Source organism: Etheostoma spectabile, chromosome 1 (genome assembly GCF_008692095.1).
Source record: "Etheostoma spectabile isolate EspeVRDwgs_2016 chromosome 1, UIUC_Espe_1.0, whole genome shotgun sequence".
NCBI lineage: Eukaryota > Metazoa > Chordata > Actinopteri > Perciformes > Percidae > Etheostoma > Etheostoma spectabile.
Genome location: NC_045733.1, coordinates 461,915 through 475,193, shown reverse-complemented (window position 1 = coordinate 475,193; position 13,279 = coordinate 461,915). Strand labels below are relative to the sequence as shown.

Here is a 13,279-nt window from a genome sequence, read left to right as displayed (position 1 = left end):
TCATAAACGGCAAGATAAAAAAAGAGCTGCTTGCTAATATAAATAAAATCTCTTGACATGTAGACATCAACAAAGAAGCGATGAAGACGAGCTCCAGCTGAGTTTGAGTGCTGTGATTTTAAATCTGTTAAATTGTCAAAGGTCTGTCTACACTGACTGGAAGATGACTGTGTGCTGATGGCAGTTGTCTGCTGCTGCTCACACATGTCATTCAAAATGGCTTTTTAAGGTTGTAGAAAGTCAGGTAGTATTGTGAACAGATCATTCAGCCATTTGTTTTGTTGTCACACCCTTACATCAGGTGTTTTCTCATTGTGTGTGTGTCTCTGTCTCTGTGTCTGTCTCTGTGTCTGTGTCTCTGTGTGTGGGTGTGGTCAGGGCGCGGCAGCGTACCCAGAGAACGAGGACCAGCAGCAAAGACTGAGGGAGGCTGCGGAGGGGCTACGTGTGGCCACCAATGCTGCTGCTCAGAACGCCATTAAGAAGAAACTGATTAACAGACTGGAGGTCAGTGATCCCAGTTCAACCTTTACCACGCTTTGTCCCAAGAGAAATGGGTATTTTAGGAAAAGGAATCTAATAATATTTACAATAAAACATGACATTAACAACAAGTTCAATCCTGAATATTACCATCTCTAAAGCAACAAATATTAGGATGCCATATCGCCATCTCTAAAGCACCAAGTGGAGGCAGCCGTTAGTACCAAACATCAGCCAACCAACAAACCCATTTAGAAAAACGTCTGGACTGTAATTGTAAGTCCTTTATAACACCCGACAGGGGAATTTAAAAGCACATATGTGACCTTAGAAGTCTGCTTTAAATGGACACTGAGGATAGGCTGAGGCAGAGGCAGGAGGAGAGCTACTGTGGAACCATATTTTACATGTCAAAATGTTTTGATGGGTCTGTATATTCCTCAGAATGCCGCCAAGCAAGCTGCTGCAGCGGCCACACAGACCATTGCTGCTGCTCAAAATGCTGCCACCTCCAACAAGAACACTGCCGTTCACCAGCAGCTGGTGCAGAGCTGTAAGGTGAGGATCAATGCTTGTTGGTCAATGGTGCCATTCACTTTTTTGCTTTGTTCCATTTTTCCTCCTTTTTGTGAAGTAAAAACACTGTTCACTTCATACACATTTTTCTTTCATTCCGTTTGTATTAAGTGCATAGAAATTACTTGCCTGGTTATTTTGTGTGTGCGTGTGCGTGTGCGTGTGCGTGTGTAGGCAGTGGCAGACCACATCCCACAACTTGTCCAGGGGGTGCGTGGCAGTCAGGCCAAACCAGAGGACCTCAGTGCACAACTAGGACTCATCATTGCCAGCCAGAACTTCTTACAGGTGCTGTACACAAGCACCCACACACCAAAAACACACACACATACACACAAACACTATGGCCTTTCCATTTCTCACCCTCGCTGCAGCGGAGATTGTTAAAACTTTGTACTCACATTGAGTAACTTCAGTGCTACATTAGGAACCAGGCTGAGCAAAGTATAAATAGTGTTTCTGCCATTTGGGGATCCATTGAAAATAGGCCTGTAACCTCCTTTTTGGTGTAAGCAGGCAGTTAAAGAAGCAGTGGTGTGGCAGGATTATGTCTTTATTCCTCTGTTGCACTTTTATAGCTGATGGAGGAGCGTGAGGTCTCCACAAATACCAACATAGCATTTAACCTTAGTTCCTCGTTGTTGCTCCAACTACAATGTAGTTTTCAAGACAGTTCCTTTATGCTCTAAGAGAAACAAATCATTTTTAATTTTTCCTTTTTCTTTTCCACGCTTTAGCCTGGTAGTAAGATGGTGACCTCGGCCAAGTCATCTGTTCCCACGGTGACGGATCAGGCTGCAGCTATGCAACTGGGTCAGTGTGCCAAGAACCTGGCCACGTGCCTGGCTGAGCTGAGGACGTCTGCACAGAAGGTAGCGCACCGACACACAGAGGCCCTCGCACATATGGCAGAGCATGCAGTCAGTCACTGCAGTTTACATGCAAATAGATGCAAAAACAAACCTAGAACACTTACAGTACATCATTCCAGAAAGACATTGTGCCTGCTTAATTGTTAAAATCATGGCATGAGCAATAATGTCAGAATGTAATTTCATTTACTACATAGTCCATAGCAGATGCACTGAAGCGTGAAGTGCTGTAGTAGAAGCGTTTTAAGCATAATTCTCAGTCACCTGTGTCACAGGTGACACCTGTGTCACAGGTGTGTCACAGGTGTGTCACAGGTGTGTCACAGGTGACACCTGTGTCACAGGTGTGTCACAGGTGACACCTGTGGCTCTTTCCTCAAGTGCAGCAAGTATATGTTTTGTGTATAGTGGTTGTCTGAGTTTTATAATGAGCTGAGACTGACAACTAAATATAATAGTATGAAATAATATAGTATTTTCGGTAAAGGATTACTACTTACAATCGCAAAACAAAAGTAATAACCCATGTAAAAAATTGTGAGTGACCGCAGACTTCCTTGATTTTCTAGGCCCATGAAGCCTGCGGCCCCATGGAAATCGACTCTGCGCTCACTGCCATTCAGACCCTGAGAAGTGAGCTGCAAGATGCTATGCTGGCTGCTGTTAATGACCAACTGAAACCACTACCAGGAGAATCAGTAAGTGTCATGTTTTTAGATCCATAAGACTGACTAAGCATTAATTTATCCAAACTTAAAGGTCCCATGGCATAAAAATGTCACTTTATGAGGATTTTTGTAACATTAATGTGAGTTCCCCCAGCCTGCCTATGGTCCCAAAGTGGCTAGAAATGGCAGTAGGTGTAAACCAAGCCCTGGGTATCCTGCTTTGCCTTTGAGAAAAAGAAAGCTCAGATCCGCCGATCTGGAATCTTGCTCCTTATGAAGTCATAAGGGGTAAGGTTACCTCCCCTTTCTCTGTTTTGCCTGCCCAGAGAATTTGGCCTGCCCATGAGAGAGAGACATCATGGCTTTCAAACCAGCAAAGTGGCAGTTGGTCAATGCCACACCCCCAGCCTCCACCTTGTCCCCCCCCTTTCTCCTCCTCAAAGGCTACAGACTCAGAAATAGCACAAAGCTCACTGTGGGACTGGCTCTAGTGGCTGTAATTCTGCACCGAGGCTGAATTTTGGGAAAGATATTTCAGATATGGCATTAGGGGACCAATAAAGTCTATATAAAAGCCTCCAAAGAGCTCCATGTCATGGGACCTTTAACATAATAAATGGCCACTAAAGTTATATTAAATGTATTGAACCACGAGCAACTCGTGCCTAAAGAGGGTCTAATGGGTTTGCGGCCTAATATTTAGTTTTTTTACATATACAACTTTTTACACTTTGCTTTAGTTGGAGAAGTGTGCTCAGGATCTGGGCAGCACCTCAAAGTCAGTGGGATCCTCCATGGCTCAGCTGCTCACCTGTGCTGCACAAGGAAATGAACACTACACAGGTTGGTACCGCTGACACACTATTTTCTCCCAAAATACTTGAACCTCTACCATGGTGCGGAGGTTATGTAATCACCTCCATCCACCTGCTTTTTAGTTTTCAAATTAATGTGTCTGTTGACTCATACAACTTTGCTTTGAACTTACACAATGCCATTGCATTGAAGCATTAAAATTGTTTCAATTGAGCATTGAAACCAATTTTAATAGGATGCGGTCACTGCCACAAACACTTCTCACACACACAGTCCATCTTTCAGTTACCAGCATGTTTTCCCTTGCAGTACACACTGTACACCAAGCTTCTTTCTTGTTTTGATTTGATTTTATTACTGAGATGTAATTTAATAATCCACAAAAATGCACATCTGTTCCTCATACGTTACACGTTCAATGTAGCAAAAGCGCAAGGCACTTTTTTCAACATACTAATTTTAGCTATTTTTTAGTTCTCTCTAGTTGTAGAAAGTGTTCTCCAAAGAGTAATTATTGTCAATATATATACATGTGGACATATATTGTACCCATTTATACTGTCCATAATGTAGGAATGAATAAAGCACATGGTTTCCCATAGAGGAGAAATGCTTCTATTGACTGACCTGCTTTACTTCAGTAATATTGTCAACTAAGTGCATATACTCAAGTACTATACTTCAGTACAAATTGTAGGTACTTGTACTTTACTTGAGTCTTTTCTTTTCATGCCAATTTTTCAATCAATTCTTTTCTTCTCCGCTACATTTCAGAGAGAAATATTGTACTTTTTACTCCACTACATTATTCTGACAGCTTTAGTTACTTTATAAATTAAGATTCATGCACAAATATGATATGAAGTTTATAAGAACACAACATTTTTATGATAAATTAAACTACCCAACAATATATAGGCCTATAAGTAGGGTTGGAAGGAGTAGGCGATTAAACTCTTCCAGTTTCTAAAATTTGAGGATTTTTCAGCATTAAGTACTTTTACTTTTAATACTTTAAGTAATTTTTTCCTGATTATATTTTAAGAACTTTTACTTACAGTAAGTAAAGGATTTAAAATACTTCTTCCACCACCGAGTCAGAGGAAACAACTTCTATGCAAATAGAATGTCCATCTTTAGGATTTTCAAAAATGAGTAAATGATAGTGATGGTATCTTGTCATAACTCTATAATCTCTCTGAGATACTCTCCTGTTAGTGGTTGTCACATCTGTACTTTGTTACTTGTGATTCTGTGTGTAGGAATAGCAGCCAGGGAGACCGCTCAGGCCCTGAGAACACTGGCCCAGGCGGCCCGCGGCGTCGCTGCCTCCACCACAGACCCCAAGGCTGCTGCGGCCATGCTGGACTCGGCTCGGGACGTTATGGAGGGCTCGGCGCTTCTCATTCATGAAGCCAAGCAGGCACTGATTTCCCCCGGAGACGCTGAGAGTCAGCAGAGGCTGGCGCAGGTGGGATGGTTCAGCATTGCTGGGGGGTGGGGTCGCAGTTGAAACTTGTTAGTCCATGAAACTTGTTTACTAGCACTTATTTTAAATTCAATATATTTTGCTAAATATTTTGTTCTGGACAAAATCTGAGCCAGATGAATATCTACATCTGCTTAGAAAAACATGAAAGTGAACACCTGTCAAATATAGCAAGGAATCCTATAATAAACTTGGCACATTTACAGGCCAAGTACCTTCATAATTGATGTCTTGTCCTCATATTTTCTCTATTTTCAAAATTCTTTCTTTCAAAATTAAATTTAAAAATTAAAAATTCAAATTCAAATTAAGCAGTTTTTCCTCATCTTAGTGAATACTTTTAATTTGTTTTCATCATAATAATATTTATGATTTGTCATTTGAAATTGCTATCCTAGATTAAGTGTGTGATGTGACAACTCAGTTTGCGATTTGATTTGCACAACCAAAGAGGACACGAGGACACACACACACACACACACACACACACACACACACTGGTTGATATCCATAAAAGAAAAAAATTGCAAAATGTAGATAATAATAATTCAAGACTGCCTTGCTCATTAGCATTTTAAATTCATATTTCTAGCTCAGCCTGGTTGCTGTGTATAGATAAAACTCTCTGACCAAGGCTGGTGAACCTGCTGTGTGTTCTAGGTGGCCAAGGCTGTGTCTCATTCCCTGAATAGCTGCGTCAATTGTCTGCCAGGCCAGAAAGATGTGGACATGGCTCTCAAAAGCATCGGGGAGGCCAGCAAGAAGCTGCTGATTGAAATGGTGAGTTTGGTCTGTGGCTCACCAAACCTCTGCCAGCAAAATTTGCATCATGTGTCATTAAATGCCCCACAGCTAAAAGGTCCTTACTGTTAATGACACATACATGTTAAAAGTCAAGTTGACTGCTAGATAGAAACATTTCAGACATTATTTCACTCTACTTTTTTGCCATTTTCAATAGTTCAGACACAATAATTGTCATACACAGCATTGTTGCAACTGTTTCAATGGGCTGTAGATATGGTCGTTTTTTAATTGTTAAATTATCTTAAATCAGTGCTCCACATTTTGCAATAAACTGGCAATACCTATTAGTAAATTTAAAACTCCTTCTCTGTATCCGCCGTTCAGATCCCTCCGGGCTCCAAGTCCTTTCAGGAGGCCCAGAGCGAGCTGAACCAAACGGCAGCAGACCTGAACCAGTCAGCAGGCGAGGTGGTCCATGCGTCCAGAGGCTCCAGCAGCCAGCTAGCTTTGGCCTCTGGAAAGTTCAGTGAAGACTTTGACGAGTTCCTGGATGCTGGTATAGAGATGGCCGGGCACACTCAGGTCAGTCTTGTTGGTTGCGTATAAATAAGGCTCTACCAGCCTCTTTTTCATTTAATTCAGATGGCAGTAGCACTTTTCAAATGCATATCAATTCAAATGTCACCACTCAGACCTGCACATGGACAAAATAGGATTTCAGATTCATGGAATTAAATTATTCGTCTGTGTGTTTGATGTTATAATGTGTCACTTTAGAAAAAGGACGACCAGGTGCAGGTGATTGGTAACCTGAAGAACATCTCCATGGCTTCCAGTAAGCTATTGCTGGCAGCTAAGAGTCTGTCTGTAGACCCTGCAGCAGCAAATGCCAAGAACCTGCTAGCTGCTGCTGCAAGGTATCACAACTAGCCACATACACATCTACACATTGTGTGTTTTTTTATTGACATATATATATCTGATATTGTTTTCTTAGAAGTGCTCGGTATTCCTTTTTGAAATTGTTGGACTGCAGACTTATTGAAAAGCTAATGGAATGTTCCTTATTATTATTATTATTTATTATTATTATTATTATTATTATTATTATTATTTATAGAGAATATTAAAGGTTCCATGGCATGAAAATTTGACTTTAAGAGGTTTTTTTTAACATTAATGAGTTCCCCCAGTGGCTAGACATGGCGATAGGTGTAAACCAAGCCCTGGGTATCCTGCTCTGCCTTTGAGAAAATGAAAGCTCAGATGGACTGAACTGGAATCTTGCTCCTTATGAGGTCACAAGAGGCAAGGTTGCCTCCCCTTTCTCTGTTTTGCCTGTCCAAAGAATTTTGGCCTGCCTATGAGAAAGAGACATCATGGCTTTCAAACCAACAAAGTGGCAGTTGGTCAAGGCCACACCCCCACCCTCCACCTTAAAACCCATGGGACCTTAAAGAATTTCAGACATTTGCTGATGGACTGCATAATCCTTGTGTACAGATGTACACAATGATGCATGCTCCGGCTTAGTTTTTTAAGCACAAAAACCTCCAGTAAATGTGCCCACAGATGTAAAAACTTGCATGCTCACAAACACGTTCAATGACTAGGTTGTGATTTATTTATTTTTCTGCTTGTTTGATTGTTTCAGATCAGTGACTGACAGCATTAACCAGCTGATCACGCTGTGTACACAGCAGGCTCCTGGCCAGAATGAGTGTGACAACGCCCTGAGAGAACTGGAGGTAAAAAAAACTTTACAACCTTGTATTTACTTGTGATTTTTGAAGAAAAAAACAACAACTTTGAAACATTATCTAAGACTCTTACTGCTTACTCTTCTCCCAGGCTGTCAGAGGAATGCTGGACAATCCCAACGAGCCGGTCAGCGACCTCTCCTACTTTGACTGCATTGAGAGTGTAATGGAGAACTCCAAGGTAGGCCTGCGAATCACACAGCCTAGTGATCAAGCACCCAAGCACTCAGAGCTTAGCATCCTAAGCGTTCTTCTCTTTTTTTTTTTTTTTGCTGACCTGCTCCTTTGTTCCGTCCAGGTCCTGGGAGAGTCTATGGCAGGTATTTCTCAGAACTGCAAGACCGGAGATGTGCCGGCATTTGGAAACTGTGTAGGATTAGCCTCAAAAGCCTTGTGTGGTCTCACTGAAGCTGCGGACAGGTACATAATGTGAAGAAACGTATAACACAGTACGGGAGCTACCAACGCATTTGCCTTTTTGTTAGTAGTGGCAATGCTGGTGCATGCTGATGTGGGGAATTTATTTTTTCCCACAGGCCTCCTTCCTGGTGGGTGTGTCTGATCCCAACAGCCAGGCCGGGCACCAGGGGTTGGTGGATCCCATCCAGTTTGCCAAAGCCAACCAGGCAATCCAGATGGCCTGTCAGAATCTTGTAGACCCAGACAGTAGTCCCTCCCAGGTACATGCACTTACAGTATTCTCTTCATAGTAATCATCCAAAACTCTGTCTGATCTACGTAATAAGAGGATTAGATAAGATGTTTGCAAAATGATCAGATGGGTATCTTACCTTTTCTGCGGAGTACGATTTATTTTCAGTTTGGAGCATTGCATGGAAGGAATGTTAAACCTTAAGAGTTATATATCGTTGTGATCATTGGTTGCGTTAAAACTTATAGTACATGCAGCCTTTTTTTCATCTTTGTGTTCTATAAATGATGATGCCTGAATCCTTGAATCTTTGGACATTTTACATCTTTTAATGATGCCGACTTCTTGTGTTGAATGGAATATTTAAAAAAAAAGTTATTTATTACTTAACCCTATAACAGGCAGAGTAAATTATTAAGCTGATAAAGCAATCTTTTTATAGTGTCTATATTGTATAATTTATATAATACCTGTGGCAGAAGTGACCAACTGTGTAGCACAATGTCTGAAAGTCCAATATTGCCGTTATCACCTTTGTTTTCTTCAACATTATTTGTTGAGGACCGACAGTTTTCGCCTAAATATATGCCTCCCCTCCCCCACCGCATTCTTACATAAATCACTTTACAAAGCGCCACTCTAAACCAAGTTTAAGGGGAGGTGCATGCTTCTACAGTACTACATACATTTTAAGTGCATAGAAATGTCGATGGTACAAACGCTGGACTTTACATGGCTAGGACTTTACATAAAATTCCAGTTACTAATTCAATGTCTTGTTGTTTATAATGTGGCAGGTGCTCTCTGCAGCCACCATTGTCGCAAAGCACACCTCGGCACTGTGCAACGCCTGCCGTCTGGCTTCCTCCAAGACAACCAACCCAGTTGCCAAGAGACACTTTGTCCAGTCTGCCAAGGAGGTGGCCAACAGCACCGCCAACTTGGTCAAAACCATCAAGGTAGGATTTATTTGCCAGTCTTGTCAAAAGGTTGGCTCTGTCCTCTAATTGGCTCACCACAGTATAGATATAGATTTAACTTAGAAAGTAATGTCCTTTTTGTAATTGATGCGGTAGAATTTGTTGAGTGACACATTTGCTCATATTTGTTTCCACAAATCTGTCAAACCTCCTTCAATGATTTGTTTAATTGTTGACTCTTGGCTTAGATAACTTAATATGCACTCAGGTTAAATAACTAAAAAATTCATGCACCTTCATATTCCGTCCCTCTACTTTTTTTTAGGCTTTAGATGGTGATTTTTCGGATGAAAACAGGAGCAAGTGTCGAGTCGCCACAGCTCCGCTAATCGAGGCTGTTGAAAACCTGACAATATTTGCTTCCAACCCAGAGTTTGCCAGCCTCCCAGCTAAAATCAGCAATGAGGTAAAGCCATGTGAACATTAGTGTTTGTAGTATTCATGCAAAGCTCAAAAATGTTTTATTAACCAATAGAGGTTTGTAAAAAAAATTGTGGCAGATGCTGAAAAAGAAAAAAAGATATTGTAATGAATGCATACATGTCTACATTTACTCATACACTCACTAAAGTTTCCTTTGTTTTTCTGTAGGGCTTTGCGGCACAGGAGCCCATCCTCCAATCAGCACGCTCCATGCTTGACAGCTCCACTTACTTGCTCAAGACTGCACGCTCATTGGTTATCAATCCCAAAGACCCGCCCACCTGGTCTGTTCTGGCTGGTCACTCTCGCACTGTGTCCGACTCCATTAAGAGTCTCATCACGGCCATCCGGTTAGTGAGCGATAATGTATTCTGATGTAACAAATGGGAAATTAAAGAAGGGACGTGGAAGAAAATACATGATCTAAATGGCAAACTTTACATGCAAATGAGTCGTTCAGCATGTTCTTGTATGACACACTTTGTACATATAGTACAACTCTTGTCAGTACGATAAATATAAAGTTACCGTCAGCAACCAGTTAGCTTAGCTTAGCACAAACATCTGCCTACCTGCACCTCCAAAGCTCACTAATTAATACAATATATTTTGTTTGTTCTGTAACAAAAACATAGTTTAGAGACAACATGTTTTGGTGTTACGAGTAGCTATCTGAAGGGACTTATTCACGACCAGGATCATTGACTTCTTGGAGTCTTCTTGTTTGTTGTGAGGTTGCCAGGTAAACATCAGAGGGTAATCATTACACCAATGTGCTCTGTTTCCCCGCAGTGATGGTTATTTCTGAATACACAAAAGGGATTATGGGAGGTGAAAATTATAAATAAGTTTTGATTCATACAACATTTTGTACATTGCTCTATAAAACGCCTGTGAGACTAATGCAGCGTCCTTGACAAAGGATGACCAAATGCTGTGATATGGTGTGATAAATGGTTGTTCAAATACCTCCACAATTTGTAATCTCCTCTTTCACATCTTTTGTACCTGACCTTGGTCAGAACAAAACTGACGCCCATGATTCCCTGTGTCAAAATTTTAAGGTTCCTGCTTGGCTCGGAATATCTGCACATTAGCATTCACACGCAGCCAAGTTAGCATCTCAAATTCTGATGCGCTTATCACAGTCTTTCTTCATAGCCTGCAAATTATGTACTGGGAGTTTGGCCCAGGCCTTTTTATAGAATTCAGTGATAAACTACGGTGCCAAAAAACACAAATGGGAATGGACTCCAGCATCCTACAAAAGGTAACCTCATTACTTTTAGTCTCCTTACACGTAAATGATGAGGTTTTAATTTATTTTTACTTTTAGTATGCCGCCCGGCATGGAAATGGGTGGACAACTACACTTATTTTGCCGATGTGGCTGCTGCCCCAGACCACTCAGAGGCGTCAAAGCTAATTTGGCTGCCCAGTCTGATTGGCTTGCGTAGTGATGAGACCCTACAGGGCACATTACAGCTGTGACCTGAGCAGCAATGAGATGAGGAAGCTGGTAGAGAAGATGTTAAAGAGACATCCTGGAACCTGTCTGTGTTTTAATAAGTGTTGGATATGTTACATTTTACACGTCTTTTCTCTCTTCCTGTCTTCCAATATGTCTTTTTAATTTCTTTGTCACCCTCTCTGTCTCTACCCCCCCCCCCCCCCCCCCCCCAATCATCCTTCAACTTCTTTCCCATTTCTGTTTCCAACCATTTCATTTCTTTCTGTTTCTCTTCTTTTCCTGTTCCTGTTTTATTCTCAGGGACAAGGCCCCAGGCCAGCGGGAGTGCGACTCATCAATTGATAACATCAACAAATGTATCCGGGACCTTGAACAGGCCTCTCTGGCAGCAGTCAGCCAGAACTTAGCCAGCAGGGATGATATCTCACTGGAGGTAAGCAACCATCAGGAAATAACTTGCCATTTTTTCACAGACTAACTACCTGTATCTTTCTCTGTTTGCATTTGTCTCCATTTGTTAGTCCTTGTCTGGTTGTTCATCTCTATCACTCTCTTTTGTTTTTACTTTTCCTCTTAGATTTACAGTTAGGTTGTTGCTTTTTTTCTTTTTTTGGTCCTTGTTTTGCATTTAGAGTCTTTCTGTTAATTTATGGATCTATTAATGGTGGTTTTAATTAGGTCTCTGTCCATTCCAAGTCACAAACATCTCATTTGACAGAAATCAGGGAAATAAGTGCAAACCCGTGCTTTTATTAATCCCTGTAGTAGCAAACCTGCAGTACAGTGCATCCCCCTGGATGGATCCAGCAGATGTGTGTATATATAATTTTTTTTTTTCAATGCAGAACTGGGCACAGAGCAGTTTTGGGGCACTTGCACCAGTTTTGTTGCATTACAAAGAGTTTTGATTTAAATTGAAAGTGGCTCGGGGCAAATAATTCCTTGTTTAGTTTCTTGCCTATTGCTTTTTAGCAGCTGACTAATTTGAATGTAGCTCTGTTTTACATAAAAAGCAAGACAAAAACTAATTTCTTTTTTTATTCTCTTCAGGCACTACAAGAGCAGCTGACATCCACTGTGCAGGAAATTGGCCACTTAATTGACCCCGTTTCCACCGCTGCCAGAGGCGAAGCTTCCCAACTAGGACATAAGGTAAATAGGGCAGGGAGTTAATTACTTTACTTAAATACCATAGCTGTGGAGGAACACATTAATACTTTTTAATGGGTAGCATTATTACACAGTTCCACGTGTTATGAGTGGTATGTCTAGACAAAATTAATATTTAATATCTTACCATAGTATAATTTACTTTATTTAATATAAATGTTTTCCTTTACTGTTTCATGGGCAATGCACTTTATTCAAAATGCTATCTTCTCTCTTTAAATGACATTTGATGGTGTTCATTGACTGTATCTCTTCTTGTCCATTTGAAAATGTAACATTTGCTGAGAAATTGTGGAGTTCTCACGGAACTCGTTAAAGGTCTTTTGCCCTTGGCCTCAGGTGACCCAGTTGGCCCGTTACTTTGAACCGCTGATCAAGGCCTCTGTGGGTGTAACATCCAAGCTGAGGGATCACCAGCAACAGATGACTTTCATGGACCAAACTAAGACGCTGGCTGAGTCTGCCCTGCAGATGCTCTACGCTGCCAAGGAGGGTGGAGGAAACCCAAAGGTATAACCATTTTGCTCTTTCTTATATGTTTCTGCTTCACCCCTGGAAGGATTATCTGGACACTGGTATTTAATCAGAATTTGCCCTTGTGTCTTGGTGTCACACTTCACAGGCATCCCATACCCATGATGCCATAGCAGAGGCAGCCCAGCTCATGAAGGAAGCAGTTGATGACATCATGCTGACACTGAATGAGGCTGCGAGTGAAGTGGGAATGGTGGGAGGAATGGTGGAGTCCATCGCAGAGGCCATGGCCAAGGTAAGTGCTGCTGGGCACGGTGTGTCTTACAGGATGTTTGATGCTAGGGTTCAGTGCACACACCGTAACATGGCTGGAAGTTTGGCTGGATACCAAGATTGTGATTGGTCAAAGTACTTCACACTGTCTTGTTCTTTAATAAGACTGTTAATAGACTAAATGTTAATGAGTACATAGAATACAGAGGACACAGAACTGGAGGGAAAGCAACCAACATTTTCTAATTTAGATTTCCTTTTTTCTTCTGTTTTTTTCACTCATGATTTCCTGATCCTGTGTTCCTTGATTACAGCGTCTCCTAGGCACCATAACAAGTCACTGATTAGCATATTATTACAAATGACACCATTTAAAAAGAGGGAAATTAGGCCTTTAGACCATCTTTCCAATTAACAGTCACAAA

General features: G+C 41.3%; 1 protein-coding gene across 1 annotated transcript in view; it reads left to right on the top strand.

The window, feature by feature from the left end:
- Positions 1 to 13,279, top strand: part of tln2a (talin 2a) — an 84,002-nt gene that overhangs the window by 58,697 nt on the left and 12,026 nt on the right. The window contains exons 22-42 of the mRNA XM_032519734.1: positions 379 to 507; positions 928 to 1,041; positions 1,234 to 1,347; positions 1,797 to 1,931; positions 2,501 to 2,629; positions 3,340 to 3,442; positions 4,678 to 4,886; positions 5,565 to 5,684; positions 6,036 to 6,233; positions 6,429 to 6,568; positions 7,306 to 7,399; positions 7,503 to 7,592; positions 7,710 to 7,827; positions 7,943 to 8,091; positions 8,861 to 9,022; positions 9,309 to 9,449; positions 9,635 to 9,816; positions 11,238 to 11,370; positions 11,988 to 12,089; positions 12,447 to 12,617; positions 12,730 to 12,876. Of these exons, the coding sequence (XP_032375625.1) occupies positions 379 to 507; positions 928 to 1,041; positions 1,234 to 1,347; positions 1,797 to 1,931; positions 2,501 to 2,629; positions 3,340 to 3,442; positions 4,678 to 4,886; positions 5,565 to 5,684; positions 6,036 to 6,233; positions 6,429 to 6,568; positions 7,306 to 7,399; positions 7,503 to 7,592; positions 7,710 to 7,827; positions 7,943 to 8,091; positions 8,861 to 9,022; positions 9,309 to 9,449; positions 9,635 to 9,816; positions 11,238 to 11,370; positions 11,988 to 12,089; positions 12,447 to 12,617; positions 12,730 to 12,876 (2,880 nt within the window). The remainder of the gene's footprint in view (positions 1 to 378; positions 508 to 927; positions 1,042 to 1,233; positions 1,348 to 1,796; positions 1,932 to 2,500; positions 2,630 to 3,339; positions 3,443 to 4,677; positions 4,887 to 5,564; positions 5,685 to 6,035; positions 6,234 to 6,428; positions 6,569 to 7,305; positions 7,400 to 7,502; positions 7,593 to 7,709; positions 7,828 to 7,942; positions 8,092 to 8,860; positions 9,023 to 9,308; positions 9,450 to 9,634; positions 9,817 to 11,237; positions 11,371 to 11,987; positions 12,090 to 12,446; positions 12,618 to 12,729; positions 12,877 to 13,279) is intronic.